Genomic DNA, 15,701 nt, shown 5'->3' on the forward strand with positions numbered 1-15,701 from the left:
CACCAGGTGCCTTAATCCCATAAAATATTTTAAAATGCAGAATTTCTAACCAATTAAGCAGAACAGATATACAGCCATGTTTCTCCTTGTTGCCAATTTCTTTCTGGCAGAGTTTTAATATATAAATATATAAGTGGAGGCCTAGTCCTTGCACCAGGGTTGCATCACTTTTTGGTACAACTTCGACGCAAACTTTCATTTGTTAAATATTGTAATGCGCTCGAATGTACTCATGATAGACCTGCTTAACATATGCGAGGTCTTAGAATCTGATGTAATTTTTTGTGATGTAATTTCCAGTGAGGTCATGTGCTGTGATGTCACGCGCGATGTCATGCGCTGTGATGTCACTTGCATACTGCCTAACTTGGTTAGTGCCCCACTTCTTTTTTTTAGGACTTGTGCCCTGTTGGGAGAAGTATATTAGAGAAGTGGTGTTGGCGGTTGTGGGAGGCTGGCTTAGGATATGGTGCACATGCACATTCTCAGGAGTGATGCACCTTGCACTAATACAGGCAACCCGTATGGTGATTATAGTGGTCTTTGATAACCATATAAAGCTCTCAAAGTGGTAGCTGTGGAGAGAAGCCTTCAGGCTTATCTTGAAGGAGTATAAAGCAGCATGTTTTACCACATTTAATCAACAGTGTAGATTAGATGAAAAAGAACCACACAATGTTTATAAAAAAAGGCTTTTTATTATGCAACACAATCACTAACACATTGGTATATTTCCTACCCAGAGATATCAACAATACACACAAGAATACTTCAAAATAAGTAGGTAAGTAGCACAAATATACACTGCTGTCCATGGGAACACCAAACCATATGCAAAGAAAGTGCAATGCAAACTTCAAGGATAATGGGACTTGGACCAGAAAACTCATCGGAGATGGCAACACAAGGAACTACCCAAGGTAAGTACCCAGGAACCCCAAGAGGCTATGTGCAGAGTAGAAACACAGCGGCATGCCAAATGCCTAAAAAATGAAAGTGTGTCCTCATGTAACGTAACTGGTGCTATGTAAAGCGCTCTGATAACTGATTCGGTTCGGTTCTAGTTCGCGCTATATAAAACTCTAAAAAATAAAAAAAAATTAAAAAAAATGGAAATCAATGGAGGAGTTGCGGTTGCAGTTTTACAGAAGAAGGACCCTTCCCAGAGGAACCCGAAGAAACCCTTTGGAAGTTCGGGAGGTTGGAGAGTAATCCCACCCATGGATGCCCCAGGAACCAGGTTACCTGCACCAAGGAAGCCAGGTGCATGGGGGTGAATTGACGTTGGAACCTGCCATAGACTACAAAGGAATTCTTCAAAGAAGATGCCTCTGAAGAAGCATGTGAAGGTGTCCGGTGGAATCCAAGAATGGATTCTTGAAGAAAAGAACCTGCAAGCAGAGGGGATAGAGTCTATGCTACTCAGAAGTGACGAGGAGGCACAGAATCACATTCCCCACCAATGTTGGGAAGTTCAAGAGGGAAGACGGTGACCGAGTTGCTGCAGCTGCGAGGACCAGGAGATGCTGAGGCAGACCAGGAGCCGTGCACAAGCTGTCCCATATCGGGTGTCGGTGTTCAGGTGGTCGGTGTCTAGCTGGAGGACCAACAAGCCTTGGTAGCCGCAAATGGTGTGGAAAGTAGACAGATGCAAACATTGGAACCAGTAAGATCCAAGTGACTCACCAAGTGCAGGAGAGTCAGAGCAGGACCTCAGCAAGCAGGAGAGCCCACTGAAGCAGAAGAAGACCCTCAAGAGGACCCACATGCTGAAGGCACAGGAGTCACAAGAGGACTTCAGGCAGCTCATAAAAGATGGAGGCCCACAGTGCAGAGGATGCAGTGAGGATGCTGATCTTCCAGGGATGAGGTTCTGAAGGGTCTTGAGGCCCAAATATCTCTGGAGTGTAGAGTCACCAAGCCTTGGCAACAGCAATTCATTGCAGTGCACATGAGTTTGGTCCCAGCGGCTTCGATGAGCTATACTGTCCTCAAAATTGCAGAGAAGACAGGTCAGGCCTCGAGGGGCTGCAGAACCAGAACCTGTGTTGCTGGGCCACGTGAAGTCTGTTGGATGACAGGAGCAGCAGACCGGTCAGCTTTGTTGCGGTGCCTGCTGATTCAGGGGAGTGACTCCTTCATGGCAAGGGAGATTACTTCGGATGTCCTTGATGCCCACAGGCCTTCTGGAGAACTTTAGTGATGCACAGACACAGATGACGCAGAAGACTTGAAGAACAGCGAGACCAGGCACAGCAGGAACCTTCCTTGATGCAGTCTTGGGTCCAGTCAAAGTCCGACGAAGTCCAAGTGCCCAAACGGTAGAAGAGTGTCTTGGTTTCAAAGGTGAGTGTTGTTCCACAAAGAATCTGAGGACCTACCCATGGGGGAGCCCTTAAGTACCCTAGGGAAAGGGTTGGAACAACTTTGGGGTCCCTCCCAGAGGAGGGGCTGGACAGAGGGGAGGATACTCCCCTTTTCTTTGTCCATTTTTGTGCCAGAGTGGAAACCAGGGGTTCCTGAATTGTCTCAAACGGAAGTATGCAAGGCAGGCACAAATTTGGCCCTTCAAAGTAGTCTGGTATCACTGGCAAGCACCCCCACCCCATTTCAATATAATAAGTCCTGTCTGGGAGGTAGTCACACCTCCCTGTGACAGGAAACCTATTGTTCTACCTTCCCTTGCTCAAGTTGAGCTCAGCAGCAGGAGGGCACAATCGTGTCTGTGGTCGGCAGCACTAGGTTGCTGGCAGACCCTAAAAGGCTTTTACTTGGAGTACAGTGGGGGTCATCTGAGGAGCCCCCAGTACTTGGGATCATTCTTCTAGCACCAGAGTCAGTGTTGGGGTATGATTCCAACACATTTGATACAAAACATGACCAGGTCCAGTGCGGCCATTATTTAGTTAGACATCTCATAATAACTGATGTCCACTTTATACCTTAAAATTACTTATCGCTCTTACAAAGCCTGGAGAATCAACTCCGGGGCCTGTAGGGGTGTTCTGCTCATGCAGGGGCACCCTCACATTTGCAACCAAGCATCCTGCCTACCATAGGATTGACATAGTTTTTAAGTGCAGTGACCTCAGATATAAGGAACTTAAAGCTGTTGTGAGAGGTGCAAGCACCATCTCACACAGGCTTTAATGGCAGGCTTGTATTCCAGTTTAAGTGGACTCCCACGGGTGGCAAAATACATGTTGCATACCTTTTTGGCATATACTAGCAACGTATAATGTTGCACCAGTAGCCAATTGTGGATGTATCAAAGTACTTACCAGAGCCAATTTAGGGCATAGAGCACAGTTGCTGGAGTACTGATTAGTAGGATACCAGCAGACTACAGTCAAAACACACTGACCCCAGGAAAAAAGTAGGGGTAACCAAGAAAGCAGATCCTACTTTCCTACACCCCACCCCAAATGCAAAGATAAGGCTAACCATGCCCATTTGAGGCTTCTTTGTCTTAGTTGAAATATCTGGAAAGTCCATCTTTGTTGGCATGGTTACTCCCAAGTCTATGTTCCACTGAAAAGTCCATCCCCTGTAGGGAAATGGACCACCTCAAAAGTTTGAGTTTTTCACCCTTCGTCTGTTTAAGCCATAAGAGGGGCTTATGGTCTGTCTGAACAATGAAGTGAGTGCCAAACAGGTATGGCCTAAACTTCTTAAAGGTCCAGACCACAGCAAAGGCCTCTCTCTCAGAAGCTGATCAACGCTTCTCCCTTGGGTCATCTTTCTGCTTATAAAAGCTACTGGTTGACCCTGGCCCTCTGCATTAAACAGTGACAATACTGCACCTATTCCTATCTCAGAGGCATCAATATGGACAATGAATGGTTTGGAGTAGTCTAGACTTTGCAGAATTGGAGCAGAGCACAATGCTTGCTTCGGGTTATCAAATGCCTTCTGACAGCTAAATGCTACATATGCTGCACTATAAGCTTCCAGACCTGTTAAGACTTTGTTCACTAGCCTCTGAAATGTGGTAGGTGTATTTTTGAAACCAAAAGTCATCACAATAAATTGATAATGGCTGCTGAGGGTTGAAAATGCTGTTTTAGGTTTGAAATCCTCAATGAGTCTGATTTTGTCAGGTCAAATGTACTGAGATATTTGGCAGGGGCCAAAGTATCAATCAGTTCATTTGCCCTTGGAATTGGATGGGCATTAGCCCTAGTGACTGCATTGAGGCCTCTATAGGCATCACAAAAACTCATTTCTTTCTTACCATCCTAGCTGTGAGATTTGGGTACAAGGACTACAAGGCTAGCCAAGGGCTGTCCGAAGCCCCAATGACTCCCAACTCTGGCATCTTTTGGACCTCTGTCCTGATGCAGTCTCTGACATGGTCAGGCTGTCTGTACATTTTACTCTTCACAGGCATGCTGTCACCTGTGTCCACTTCATGGGTACACCTGGTGGTTTGACTGTGTGTCAGAGAAAAGAGACCAGAAAACTGAGAACCTGTCTACAATTAGCTTGCTGTTGATCAGTGATTCTGTCTGCCAAGGCTACTCCTTCAACTGAGCCATCGTCAGGGTCCTGAGAGAGGAGATTAGGGAGAAGATCACTCTCTTCCTCCTGTCCCCCATCAGTGGCCATGAGCAAGCTCATGTCAGCTCTGTATACAAAAGGTTTTGAGCGAATCACATGAAGTACCCTGTTTGGACTTCTTGGAGTACCTAGGTCAACTTTCGGCCATTCCACTTGTCTTAGAGAGCTGCTGGGGCCACAGGCCCCAACACCCACACTTTCATTCCTGGCCAGTGAACAGTAAGTACAGCATTTTGGTCATGTCAAGCTTTCCGAATCTCCTGGCTAGCCTCAAGGTTTTTGCTGGCCGCCTTCATATGCTCAGCCATGTGAGAACGCAGGCCTAGAACATAGTCTACTATGTCCTGTTTAGGAGGCTTGAGAGGTTGCTCCCATCCTTCTTTGACCACACATAATGGACCCCTAACTGTATGTCCAAACAGAAGTTCAAATGGGATGTAGCCCACCCCTTCTGAGGAACCTCTCTGTAGGGAAAGAGAAGGCATCGTAGTAAGACATCCCATTTTCCCATCAGCTTTTCAAGGAATCCCATGATCATACCTTTGAGGGTCTTGTTGAACCTTTCAACAACCCCATTGCCCTGTGGATGGTAGGGTGTGGCAAACGTATAGTTTACACCACACTCTTTCAACATAGCAGAGATGTAGCTAGACATGAAGTTAGTACTTCTGTCTGACAATACCTCCTTAGAGAACCCAACTCTGAAAAAGATTCCCAGGAGAGCCCTGGCCACTACAGGAGCTGTAGTGGTCCTAAGGAGAATAGCCTCTGGATATCTAGTGACATGGTCTACCACCACTAAGATAAAACCATGTCCAGATGCTGTTGGATGGTTTAAGGGACCTGCACCATATATCTCTATATCTCTACCCTCTTAAAGGGAACCCTAACCACTGGCAGAGGGATTAAGGGGGCCTTTGTAGTGCCACCTGACTTACCACTGGCTTGGCAGGTGACACAGGACTGACAAAACTCCCTGGTGTCCTCAGACATGTGGGGCCAATGAAAGTAAGGGGCAAGCCTGTACCATGTCTTGCTTTGCCCAAGATGTTCTTCAGGGGGAATGTTGTGTGCCAGGGTCAATAAGAACCCCCTGAACTTTATAGGTATGACCAACATCCTGGTAGCACCAGCCTTGGAGTCTCTACTTTCAGAAAACAGGAGCCCTTCTTCCTGATAAGTCCTGTGGGACCTACTGAAATGTCCTGCTTCCTCAGCAGCAGCTTGATGTCTGAGTTGTTCAAGAGAGGGGCAGGCCTTCTGCTCCAGACTGAAGTCTTCCCTTGAAGGACCCCTGACCCCAGTTGCTCTGCCTTGTCAGGCCCAAGCTCCTCTAGTACAGCTCTTTCACAAGTACTGAGATCATCTCCCTGGGGAGGCTGATTCTCATTGTAAGCCTCAGAGGAGGATACATCTTTATCATTTGTGCTCCTTCTCTTGGGAGCTGGTTGGTCCATTTCTTCAGGATCCAGGGCTCCTTCAGTGCCTAGCTTCTTGGCCTCAGCCCTAGAGACAGCAAAGACACGGGCTGAAATTCCCATAATTTCTACATGAGTCCTGAACTCCACTTCAGACCAGTCTGAAGTTTCCAAATGATTGCCCAGTAGACAGTCCACAGGTAGGTTGGGGGATGACACAACTCTCTTGGGGCCAGTTACCCCTCCCCAGGTGAGATTGATATCTGCCATGGAATAATGTGTCCTGGTATTGTTAGGCTTGGTCACTTGGTAAATCTGTCCAAGTAGAATCTGCTCAGTACACACAAGTTTTTCTGTCACCATAGTGACACTGGCCCCTATACAGCTTCCTGACCATTGATGAGAGGCTGTTGTCTGTATTTGCCCAAGTTAGTGAGACTTACAATAAGGATTGCGAGCTCAGTGCCACCATCACAGACTAAAACAGCCTGAGTGGGTGCCCTGACTAGGCCAGAACCCACTTTAGTACACAAGGTTAAAACAGCTAAACTCTTGGGGGCCCTATTACAACCATTGCTATTGCTAGTGGCACTAGTAGGTTTAGGAGTAGTAGTAGCAATATTGGTGCTAGACTTAAAGGGATCAGCATCCTTTGTCCTTTTACGTTTTTCCTTACACAAATAGCACCAAGGTTCTTCTTAGAGTAGGAAAAGGAATGGGACCTACCCCAGAGAAAGATTTTTGAGGACCTTCAGAACACTCTTTTCTTTAGATTTCTCCCCACCTTTCTCTTGGGCCTTAGAATAATCTTGCATCTTCTGGCCAGCACCACCATGAGACCTTTCTTGCACTAGGGTACAGACCCACTTGTCTGCCTTCTTTCCCAATACTTGGGGAGATGTCAGATCCGAGTCCACCGTGTACTGGTGCAGTTGCTGATTTTGACAGTTGTTAAAGATGTGCTTCCTCACAAGTAAATTGTACAGTCTCTCACAATCATGCACATGTCTCAAAGAGCATTCAGTTTATTCTTCCTTTTTAGTCCCATCTTTGTTTGCTTTGTGCATGAAAATGTAAGATTCAAAAACATGTTTTTTCACATTTGGTCTAATTACTTTGTGAATCGAAGCATACTTGCAAACTGTGATTACATGCCTGCCTTTATCAATGTTTCACTACAAAACGATGCAATTGTATTCTTTTAACGGAGTGCGCGGTTCCAGACAATGGTCGATTTGTATCGGGACACTGGAAAGACCAAACGATTGTCCCTGTCCCCCCCAGAAATTTAGTGTCTCCTACGCCCCTGCGTGTGAGGACATTATCATTTGCCAAGATGAAATGAATCAAAAGATTCATAGATGGATATGTTTTAGTAGGTCATTTATACTATAGTGTCTGCTATTGAAATACATTTCCAGCGCCGTGGTGTACGTTAACTTATCAGATTCTCCAAGGGGCTGATTCTATTGGAGGTTGGGTTTTGAAGGCCTACAGACAAGTACTACGGCCTTGGTCACTTTCTTCAGCTACCCTAGAGCTTATTTTAGCAGGCACAGAGGGGCATGTGCAGAGAAGGAGAGAGAGTGTAGGATAGAGAGATAGAGGTGAGGGTAAGAGAATGGAAGGAAAGAGAAAGGAACCAGAAAGACAGATACAAGGAGAAACAGAATTGATGGTTAAATAGAGGAAGAGAGTTCATTGGATGCACGTATCAGTGTCTATAAAGAGAGTGATGTATTTGAATCATAGTGAACAGCATTCAAAAACCCATTATTATACCTTTTACGCTTTCAAATCAACAATATTTTCACTAGAGAATCAACAGACTCCTAGCTATAAAATGCCCATCACCGTCCAATATTCATTAAAATAGCAGCAAAAGGAAGCCATAGAGTATGATAGTGTCTCCTTCTTCACCCTACTTTAATGTCTATCTTTCAATCTCTTTCACAATATGTCTATCTTTTAAAATCCTCTGAATTTGTCATTTCCTTTTTTATCTCTCCGTGTCTACCCTTATATTTCTATCTCATTCTTTCTCGCACTCCATCCTCCAAATTGCTCCATCTCTCTTCTTTCCTTTATTCTCTATTCTCTCTTTCTCTGTCTCTTTCGCATTTTCATTTTTACTTCTGCCTCACTGTTCCTGTTTTTAATAGCCTGAGCTTCTTGAAATGATCATCACAATTTCCTATATAAATAATTGTTTGATAGTACCCCTGGACGTATTTTCAGTGTGCATTTGGACTGCTATACTAATCTCCAACACATGTTTCCTAAGCACATAGGCTCCAGACTGCTCTTGACCAATCCACTGTGTTATTGAGCTAGAGACAACTGCAATAGCAAATCTGAGCACTTGTCCTACTTTGTACATGTGTGGCAATGGTTCCACCAATCAGCACCGTGCTGAAGTCTCAGACAACTAGAAACGGGAGATCAAAGTGAAAGGCTCAAACAATCAATGATTGTCTGGTGATTGTTTTTTAGACACAGCAAAATCATCCACATCATGTATGTTAAAAGAACATCTCAAGGCATTTATGTAGTGAGAATCCCACACTGTGAAATAACATACAGTTTGCATGGATGACAGATAAAGCACCTCTCGTCAAAAAAAGATTTTAGAGACTACCTAGACTAGACAAAGTTCAGGCTTTAGGTGTAAATAACAAAACTTAGCTGGAATCCTAGAGATATGGGTAGGTTTACAGAAAGGATTAAAATGGAGAAAAATAAGCACACCTACTGTATTTAAAAGTAAAGCGTAAGGGAGTATTTAGTAAACTAGTAATTGCAAGAAGGCATGATTTACCAGCATGGGGTTACACGTTCGTCATACTCAAAAACAGAGGTATAGCTTCTTACCCCAATGATGGTGCCATTCAGAATACAGCCATTAACAGGTTCTAAAAAATTAACACAGGCACTAAGATTAGTGTTGACAAAAAATGATTTTAAATTAAGCAAACATGCCTAGTAGCACACAAAAGTGTTGTGGTGTTGCTAAAATCTCAGCCTCATCTTTATTACACAATACATTCAAAAGAAGAACATTACATTGGTGTAACTGCTAATTGTATATTTACTAAGTCAGGGCAATGAGATATTTTGAGGCATTAGTAAAATACACGTCAACTACTTCAAATAATTGCTAAGAATAATGTACATTTTCGAATATCCGAGTAAGAGTCAGCGGACACACTACCATCGTGTGATACGGGAATGGAGAAGTATGTGGGTCCATCTTTGTCATGGCAGATATTTCAAACACTGTTCACTGCACAACAATAAATGAGTAAACAGCAAAAAAAGTAAATGAATACAATATAACATAGTAAAGCATATTTGACATCCTACAAATCCTAATCAATGATAATATGTATATATATATCCAAAAGAAGTCCTGAGCCGCTGAATCCCAGGCGGCACTCAAGCAGGTAACAACCTCTTCCCCAAGAAAATGCAAAATGCTCAATAACAGGCCATCCAACACCGTAGAGTGCAAGCAGTCATTGTTCTTTATTCAGTGCAATTACGGGCAGCTGCCCTCCCTGACGCGTTTCGCTCTGACAAGCAGAGCTTGATCACATGAATATATATATAAATATATATATATATATGTATATGCATATATGCATATATAAATATATACATATAAATATATATATATATATATATATATATATATATATATATATATATATATATATATATATATATATATATATATATATATATATATATATATATATATGTATATATATATAACTTAGCAAAGGGCTCTTGCGCTCTCAGCAGGCAACCTCAAGGTTCCTAGTCTTCCGACTCTTTCCGCCCGACGCGTTTCAAGGCTCTCCGCCTCTTCTTCATGGGGTCTTCGCCCTCTCAGGGCGGACGTTTTTCAAATGAAATAAAGTTTGGAACATTAGCGGGAGAGCGCTATGTTTGTTAAGTGGCTGAAGACCCCATGAAGAAGAGGCGGAGAGCCTCGAAACGCGTTGGGCGCATGGCAGAAATAATAGGAAAAGCGAGAGTTTGGAGCTTCAAGAGGCGGAAAGAGTCGGAAGACTAGGAACCTTGAGGTTGCCTGCTGAGAGCGCAAGAGCCCTTTGCTAAGTTTGATATTATACACGACTGCCCTTGGTCGTGCAGCAGGGCACCATCCCCGGTTGCAGATAAGGAAGACGCAACGCGGCGAGGCCAGAGCATTGCACTCAGCATTGCTTTATGGTTCATGGTTCCAGATTGATTTCAGCTCCGTCCTCATCAAATTTCCCCCTACTCAAGGGTACAACAATACATGTCTTAACACATCAACCAAACAGGCAACCTACTTAAGGTAAATTACGACTTTCCCTATGGACTACAACAACCAGCATCCTCGCTGGATAAGACAAAAAGCCACGCCCACTCAGGGCGGACGTTTTTCAAATGAAATAAAGTTTCGAACATTAGAGGGAGAGCGCTATGCTTGTTAAGTGGCTGAAGACCCCATGAAGAAGAGGCGGAGAGCCTCGAAACGCGTCGGACGCATGGCAGAAATAATAGGAAAAGCGAGAGTTCGGAGCTTCAAGAGGCAGAAAGAGTCGGAAGACTAGGAACCTTGAGGTTACCTGCTGAGAGCGCAAGAGCCCTTTGCTAAGTTTGATATTATACACGACTGCCCTTGGTCGTGCAGCAGGGCACCATCCTCGGTTGCAGCTAAGGAAGACGCAACGCGGCGAGGCCAGAGCATTGCACTCGGCATTGCTTTATGGTTCATGGTTCCGGATTGATTTCAGCTCCGTCCTCATCAAATTTCCCCCTACTCAAGGGTACAACAAAACATGTCTTAACACATCAACCAAACAGGCAACCTACTTAAGGTAAATTACGACTTTCCCTATGGACTACAACAACCAGCATCCTCGCTGGATAAGACAAAAAGACACGCCCACTCAGGGCGGACGTTTTTCAAATGAAATAAAGTTTGGAACATTAGAGGGAGAGCGCTATGCTTGTTAAGTGGCTGAAGACCCCATGAAGAAGAGGCGGAGAGCCTCGAAACGCGTCGGGCGCATGGCAGAAATAATAGGAAAAGCGAGAGTTCGGAGCTTCAAGAGGCGGAAAGAGTCGGAAGACTAGGAACCTTGAGGTTGCCTGCTGAGAGCGCAAGAGCCCTTTGCTAAGTTTGATATATACATGTATATAAATATATATACTAAACTAACAGTAAATATCAATCTGCAGCAAAAAAGAAATGTGTAATAGGTAGCGTGTTTATTAGGGTTGCACATGCACACCATTTATGTGATGAACCGTGCAAATATTGTGACATTTTTCAATGTGTTTTGAAGGGATGTGGTAGAAAATTATCACAAATGTGTTACAAAGGAGAATAACCTAGCAACTTATAGTTGTACTGGTTTTTTTTCAGAAAAAATGTCAAAGATCTGTAAAATAACTGTACTGAAGTAGGTAACTTCACATTTTGAGTGAAAATGTTTGAGCATTATTGTAAAAGAAGTTAGTGCAACCTAATTGGTAGATTCAGTGCTTATTTTGTAAAAAAGAATAAGTGCCAGGGCTCTAGTCAGGAAGCCTCTGCAGCTTGCACCACCCATTGCCACAGCCAGCGTTGCCAATGACAGAACCTACACTAACTACTAACCAGCACACTGCTAAGAAATGTGATGATTCAGCCTGTTCCATGCCCACAAAGCTACAAAAATAGAGTGGGCAGCAAGTATTAGTTGTTTTAATGCATACAGAATTAATAAAAATTGATGTTCTGCTCATCTCTAAATTATACAAACAGTCCTACCATATGGCAGCTGTGATAAGTGCTCGTGAGGACAATTAAGTGCTGGTGCCGACAATTAATTGCAGGCGCCAAGCAGAGGAAACCAAGGGGGTCAAATTAAGCACTGGACATTGTAATATGAGACAAGCTCTTTAAATGTTCACAGTGCCTTTTACAATATGCATATCATCACTGCTAAGTATATGATAACCATATATGATAACCATCCACTATTCCGTTATCAAGTGTAAGAGTTTTGAACACATTCAGAATGTAAGTGGCCTAGTTGATGAGTCTAAGCACTGGCCTGGCTTGGCACAGCAGAAAATACTTTAATAACCACTGCAAAGCTGTTTGGAGTTATTTCTGATTATATAATATGTAGTGTCACATGAACAGTAATCTTCTCGAATGGAATGCCCGTTATTGTAAATCAAAGTTCTTCAATTATCTAACTTTTTGGCGGTATTAATCGGAAAGCAATCAAGGATGATTCGTACACCTGCCTGGCAGGGAAAAGTAAAGTTCTAGTTTACAATCGATCACTCTGACTGACTATTATTGTCTCATATTCCTCATTCAATCCGTGTGAGAATGTGTCTTCTATCAAGATTAATATTTTAGCTTTAACATAAGGCAAAATACTTTTTTAGAAGCTCCTTTTAAAGAAACAAGCAAGCTCTACTGCTCAATTGAAGGTTAGGAGGAACCGAAGGATATAAGGATATCAATTAGACAATAAAATTATGCACTGGCTTCCATCTCTGAGAACACGCTGGCACCCGCCCTGCGTAGTGTAACTGGTGGGCTACCCATGGACCTTTTTCCAAGTCACAGGAACAGGTACAAGTTTGAGAAAATTCATAGGGTTTGTGCCCCACCCTTTTATGACACATGAGGGAAACAGGATGGTGGACGATGCTGCAGCCCAGAACTGCTGTGTCTCCTTGCGCAACCTGAAGGATAGAGGCATGAAGATCATTCCTGAGCCCTCTGAAGAGACCAGAGTCATATTCTTGGTCTTCGGGCAGTACAGCGCCAGTTGACAGCAGAGAAGCAGAAGTAAAGAAGGGCACCTTTGCACACTGCAAACCACAAAAATCCCCAGCAGAATCAAAGCCCTCCACACCATATATAGGACACTGGTGTATCGGCTGGAGTCTCAGACGCACCTTTTGAAATAATAGATTAAATAATTATGTCAGAGTTAAGGAAAAGGGACATTTGGACAACTCCACTTAGTTCAATCTCAAGGCTGAAAGGGGGAACTCTCCAGGAAACGAGGGTGGGTGGTAGGACTAGGGCATTGGGGGTTCCTCCCCACGTATGGGTGGGAAAGGGTGCTCCACTAGGACTTAAAGTTGAGGCCTTAGATAGATAATTATCTGACAGTTAATGTGGGGTCGGTTGACTCTCCAGCGGTACTTTGGGAGGAATTGAAACCCGCGCTACGAGGAGTCGATATTTCTTGGTTTGTGGCTGTGTGGAGGGAGTGGCAGCAGGATTTGGTGCGTCGGGAGGCAGATATGGAGGTGCTGGAACGCAGGGGTCGGGAGGCAAATGGAGGCCTGGCTAGAAGGCAGCTAGTGTTGGCTCAGCAACAATACACTGCAATACTGATGGATGAGGCATACCAGGCGTGGCTTGCAATGCGTAGTGGGGTCTATCAATGGGGGGATAAGTCAAGCAAGATGCTCCACCGCCTGTGCCAGGGCACCCTCCACGCCCAGCCGCTGCCCCGGGTCTTAGACCCGGTGGGAGCGCCTATTCTTGAACCCCCCCGCAATTGCAGAGAGCTTTGCAACATATTATGAGGACCTATATCCACCCAAAGAATGTCTCGCGGCAGAGGCTATTATAAAATTTATTGATGATCTTCCTCCTAGGACCGTCTCGGATAAGGTGCGGGAGCAACTTGATAGGCCCCTGTCGGAAGATGAGTTGGGTACGGCCCTTGGGGAGCTGAGTCCCGGGAAGGCTCCGGGTCCGAATGGCTTTCCCAGCGAGTTTTTAAAAAAAAATTTGTGCAGCTGGCCCCACATCTTCGACCGGTGGTGGAGGAAGCGCGGGAGAGCGGCTTGCTTCCCCCGGACTGGAGACATGCGGAAGTAGTAGTGTTCCTCAAGCCAGGCAGACGTCTGGAGCAGCATACGTCATACCGCCCCATTTCTCTTCTCAATGTGAAAGCCAAAGTTTTGGCCAAGGCTTTGGTCAACCGGCTTAAGTCACATCTTACAGAATTGGTTCACCCGGATCAGGCCGGGTTCATGCCTCAGAAGGCGACCCACCATAATATTAGACGTGCGCATGTTGCAATATCAGCCTGTGAGCAGCTTGGGGAGCCGGCAGCACTACTACAGCTTTTGATTCTTTGAGCTGGGTGTACTGTTTGCTCTGCTGCGGCGGCTTAATCTCGGCCCGCGTTTTCAGGCTTATCTGCAGCTGTTGTATACTGACCTTACAGCGTCGGTGAGGGTAGGTGGGGCGATTTCTCGCTCCTTTCTGATCCAGCAGGGCACGCGTCAGGGCTGCCCCCTCTCCCCCTACCTGTTCGCGCTCGCCATGGAGCCGCTGGCGGCTTGGGTGCGCATTGATGCCCAGCTTCGGGAATTTAGATGGGCGCCGGGTCTCACAGATAAGATAGCGCTCTATGCGGACGATGTCCTGTTCTTTCTTACTGATTTGGATAGGTCGGGCCGCGGTTGTTGCGTATCCTTCAGATTTTCAGGGAGACCTCTGAGCTATATTTGAATCTGTGTAAATCCACGCTGTGGGTTTTGGGGGGTGGACCGAGGATGGGGGAATGGGCCTCAGCCCTTCAACTGGCATCGGGGGGATGAAGTATTTGGGGGTCTTCCTGTCTGATACACCGGTCATGTCCAGAGACCGTAATTTGGTCCCGGTGTGAGAGCGAACTCGGGAAAATCTTAAGGTATGGTCTTGCATGCCTCTGACGATTTATGGTAGGTCGGTCATTTTCAACGGTAGCGCTTCCCCGTCTCCTCTATCAATTGCAAAATCACCCCAACCAGATTTCGCCCCGCTGGTTCTGGCAGGTAAACTCGGCGATGGGAGGGTTCCTGTGCGAGAGGGGCGCGGTCAGGGTGGCCCTACGCACCTGTTACTTATCCACGTATACTGGTGGGCTTGCCACTTCTGATGTCCTCTCCTATTACCAGGCGGCGCATTTGCCAGTTCTCAATGAGTGGTGGTACGGGGATAGAGGGGACCCGGCCTATGCGGTTGAGCGGCTGCTGATGGGTAACAAATCTTTGCACACACTGCTATATTCCGCACCGCTTCGGAAGCTTCTTCCCTCGGTCACGCAGGTGGTGTTTCATGCCTGGAGGCGGGCTCAGAGCAGGAAGGGGTGGTGGAATGTCCTGACCCGGGAGACTCCTCTCTGGGGGAACGGGCGATTGCCCCAACTGGCAGCTTTACAGGGCTTTAGGGTTGGGACTCTATTGGAATCTCGGCCCTAGGAGATGTGATGACAGACTTGACGCTTAAATCTTTCCAAGATCTTCGAGACGAATATGGGATGCCGCGATCACAGTTTTTTTTAGATATTTGCAGTTTTGACATGCGCTGGCGCCTAGCCTAGAGGGCCTGGAGTCTCTCCCCGACTTCAGCCCAATCGAACCAAAGGTCTTTATGGGGGAACTACCTGACCGTAAAATCTATCGCATTTACCAGACGCTGGTCCTGCATTGTTCCACAGATTTACGGAGGTTTAAGGCAACATGGGAAGGGGATGTGGGCGAACTGGAGGAAGAGGACTGAGCGGAGGCACTGGCAAGCCCGCAGGGGGCTGCAATAGCTACACTCCTGCGACTGGTACAATTCAAATACTTGCATCGAGTGTATTTCACCAGAGTGCGCTTGTGAAGGGCAGGAATGATTGGTTCCCCTGAGTGTCTCCGCTGTGGGACCGA

At 45.6% G+C, this 15,701-nt stretch overlaps 1 protein-coding gene across 1 annotated transcript in view; it reads right to left on the reverse strand.

Moving 5' to 3' along the window:
• VWF (von Willebrand factor) overlaps nucleotides 1–15,701 on the reverse strand; it is a 1,169,185-nt gene that overhangs the window by 164,864 nt on the left and 988,620 nt on the right. The window contains exon 46 of the mRNA XM_078673989.1: nucleotides 8,850–8,890. Within this exon, the coding sequence (XP_078530115.1) occupies nucleotides 8,850–8,890 (41 nt within the window). The remainder of the gene's footprint in view (nucleotides 1–8,849; nucleotides 8,891–15,701) is intronic.

This window comes from Lissotriton helveticus, chromosome 1_1 (genome assembly GCF_964261635.1).
Source record: "Lissotriton helveticus chromosome 1_1, aLisHel1.1, whole genome shotgun sequence".
NCBI classification, from domain to species: Eukaryota; Metazoa; Chordata; class Amphibia; order Caudata; family Salamandridae; genus Lissotriton; species Lissotriton helveticus.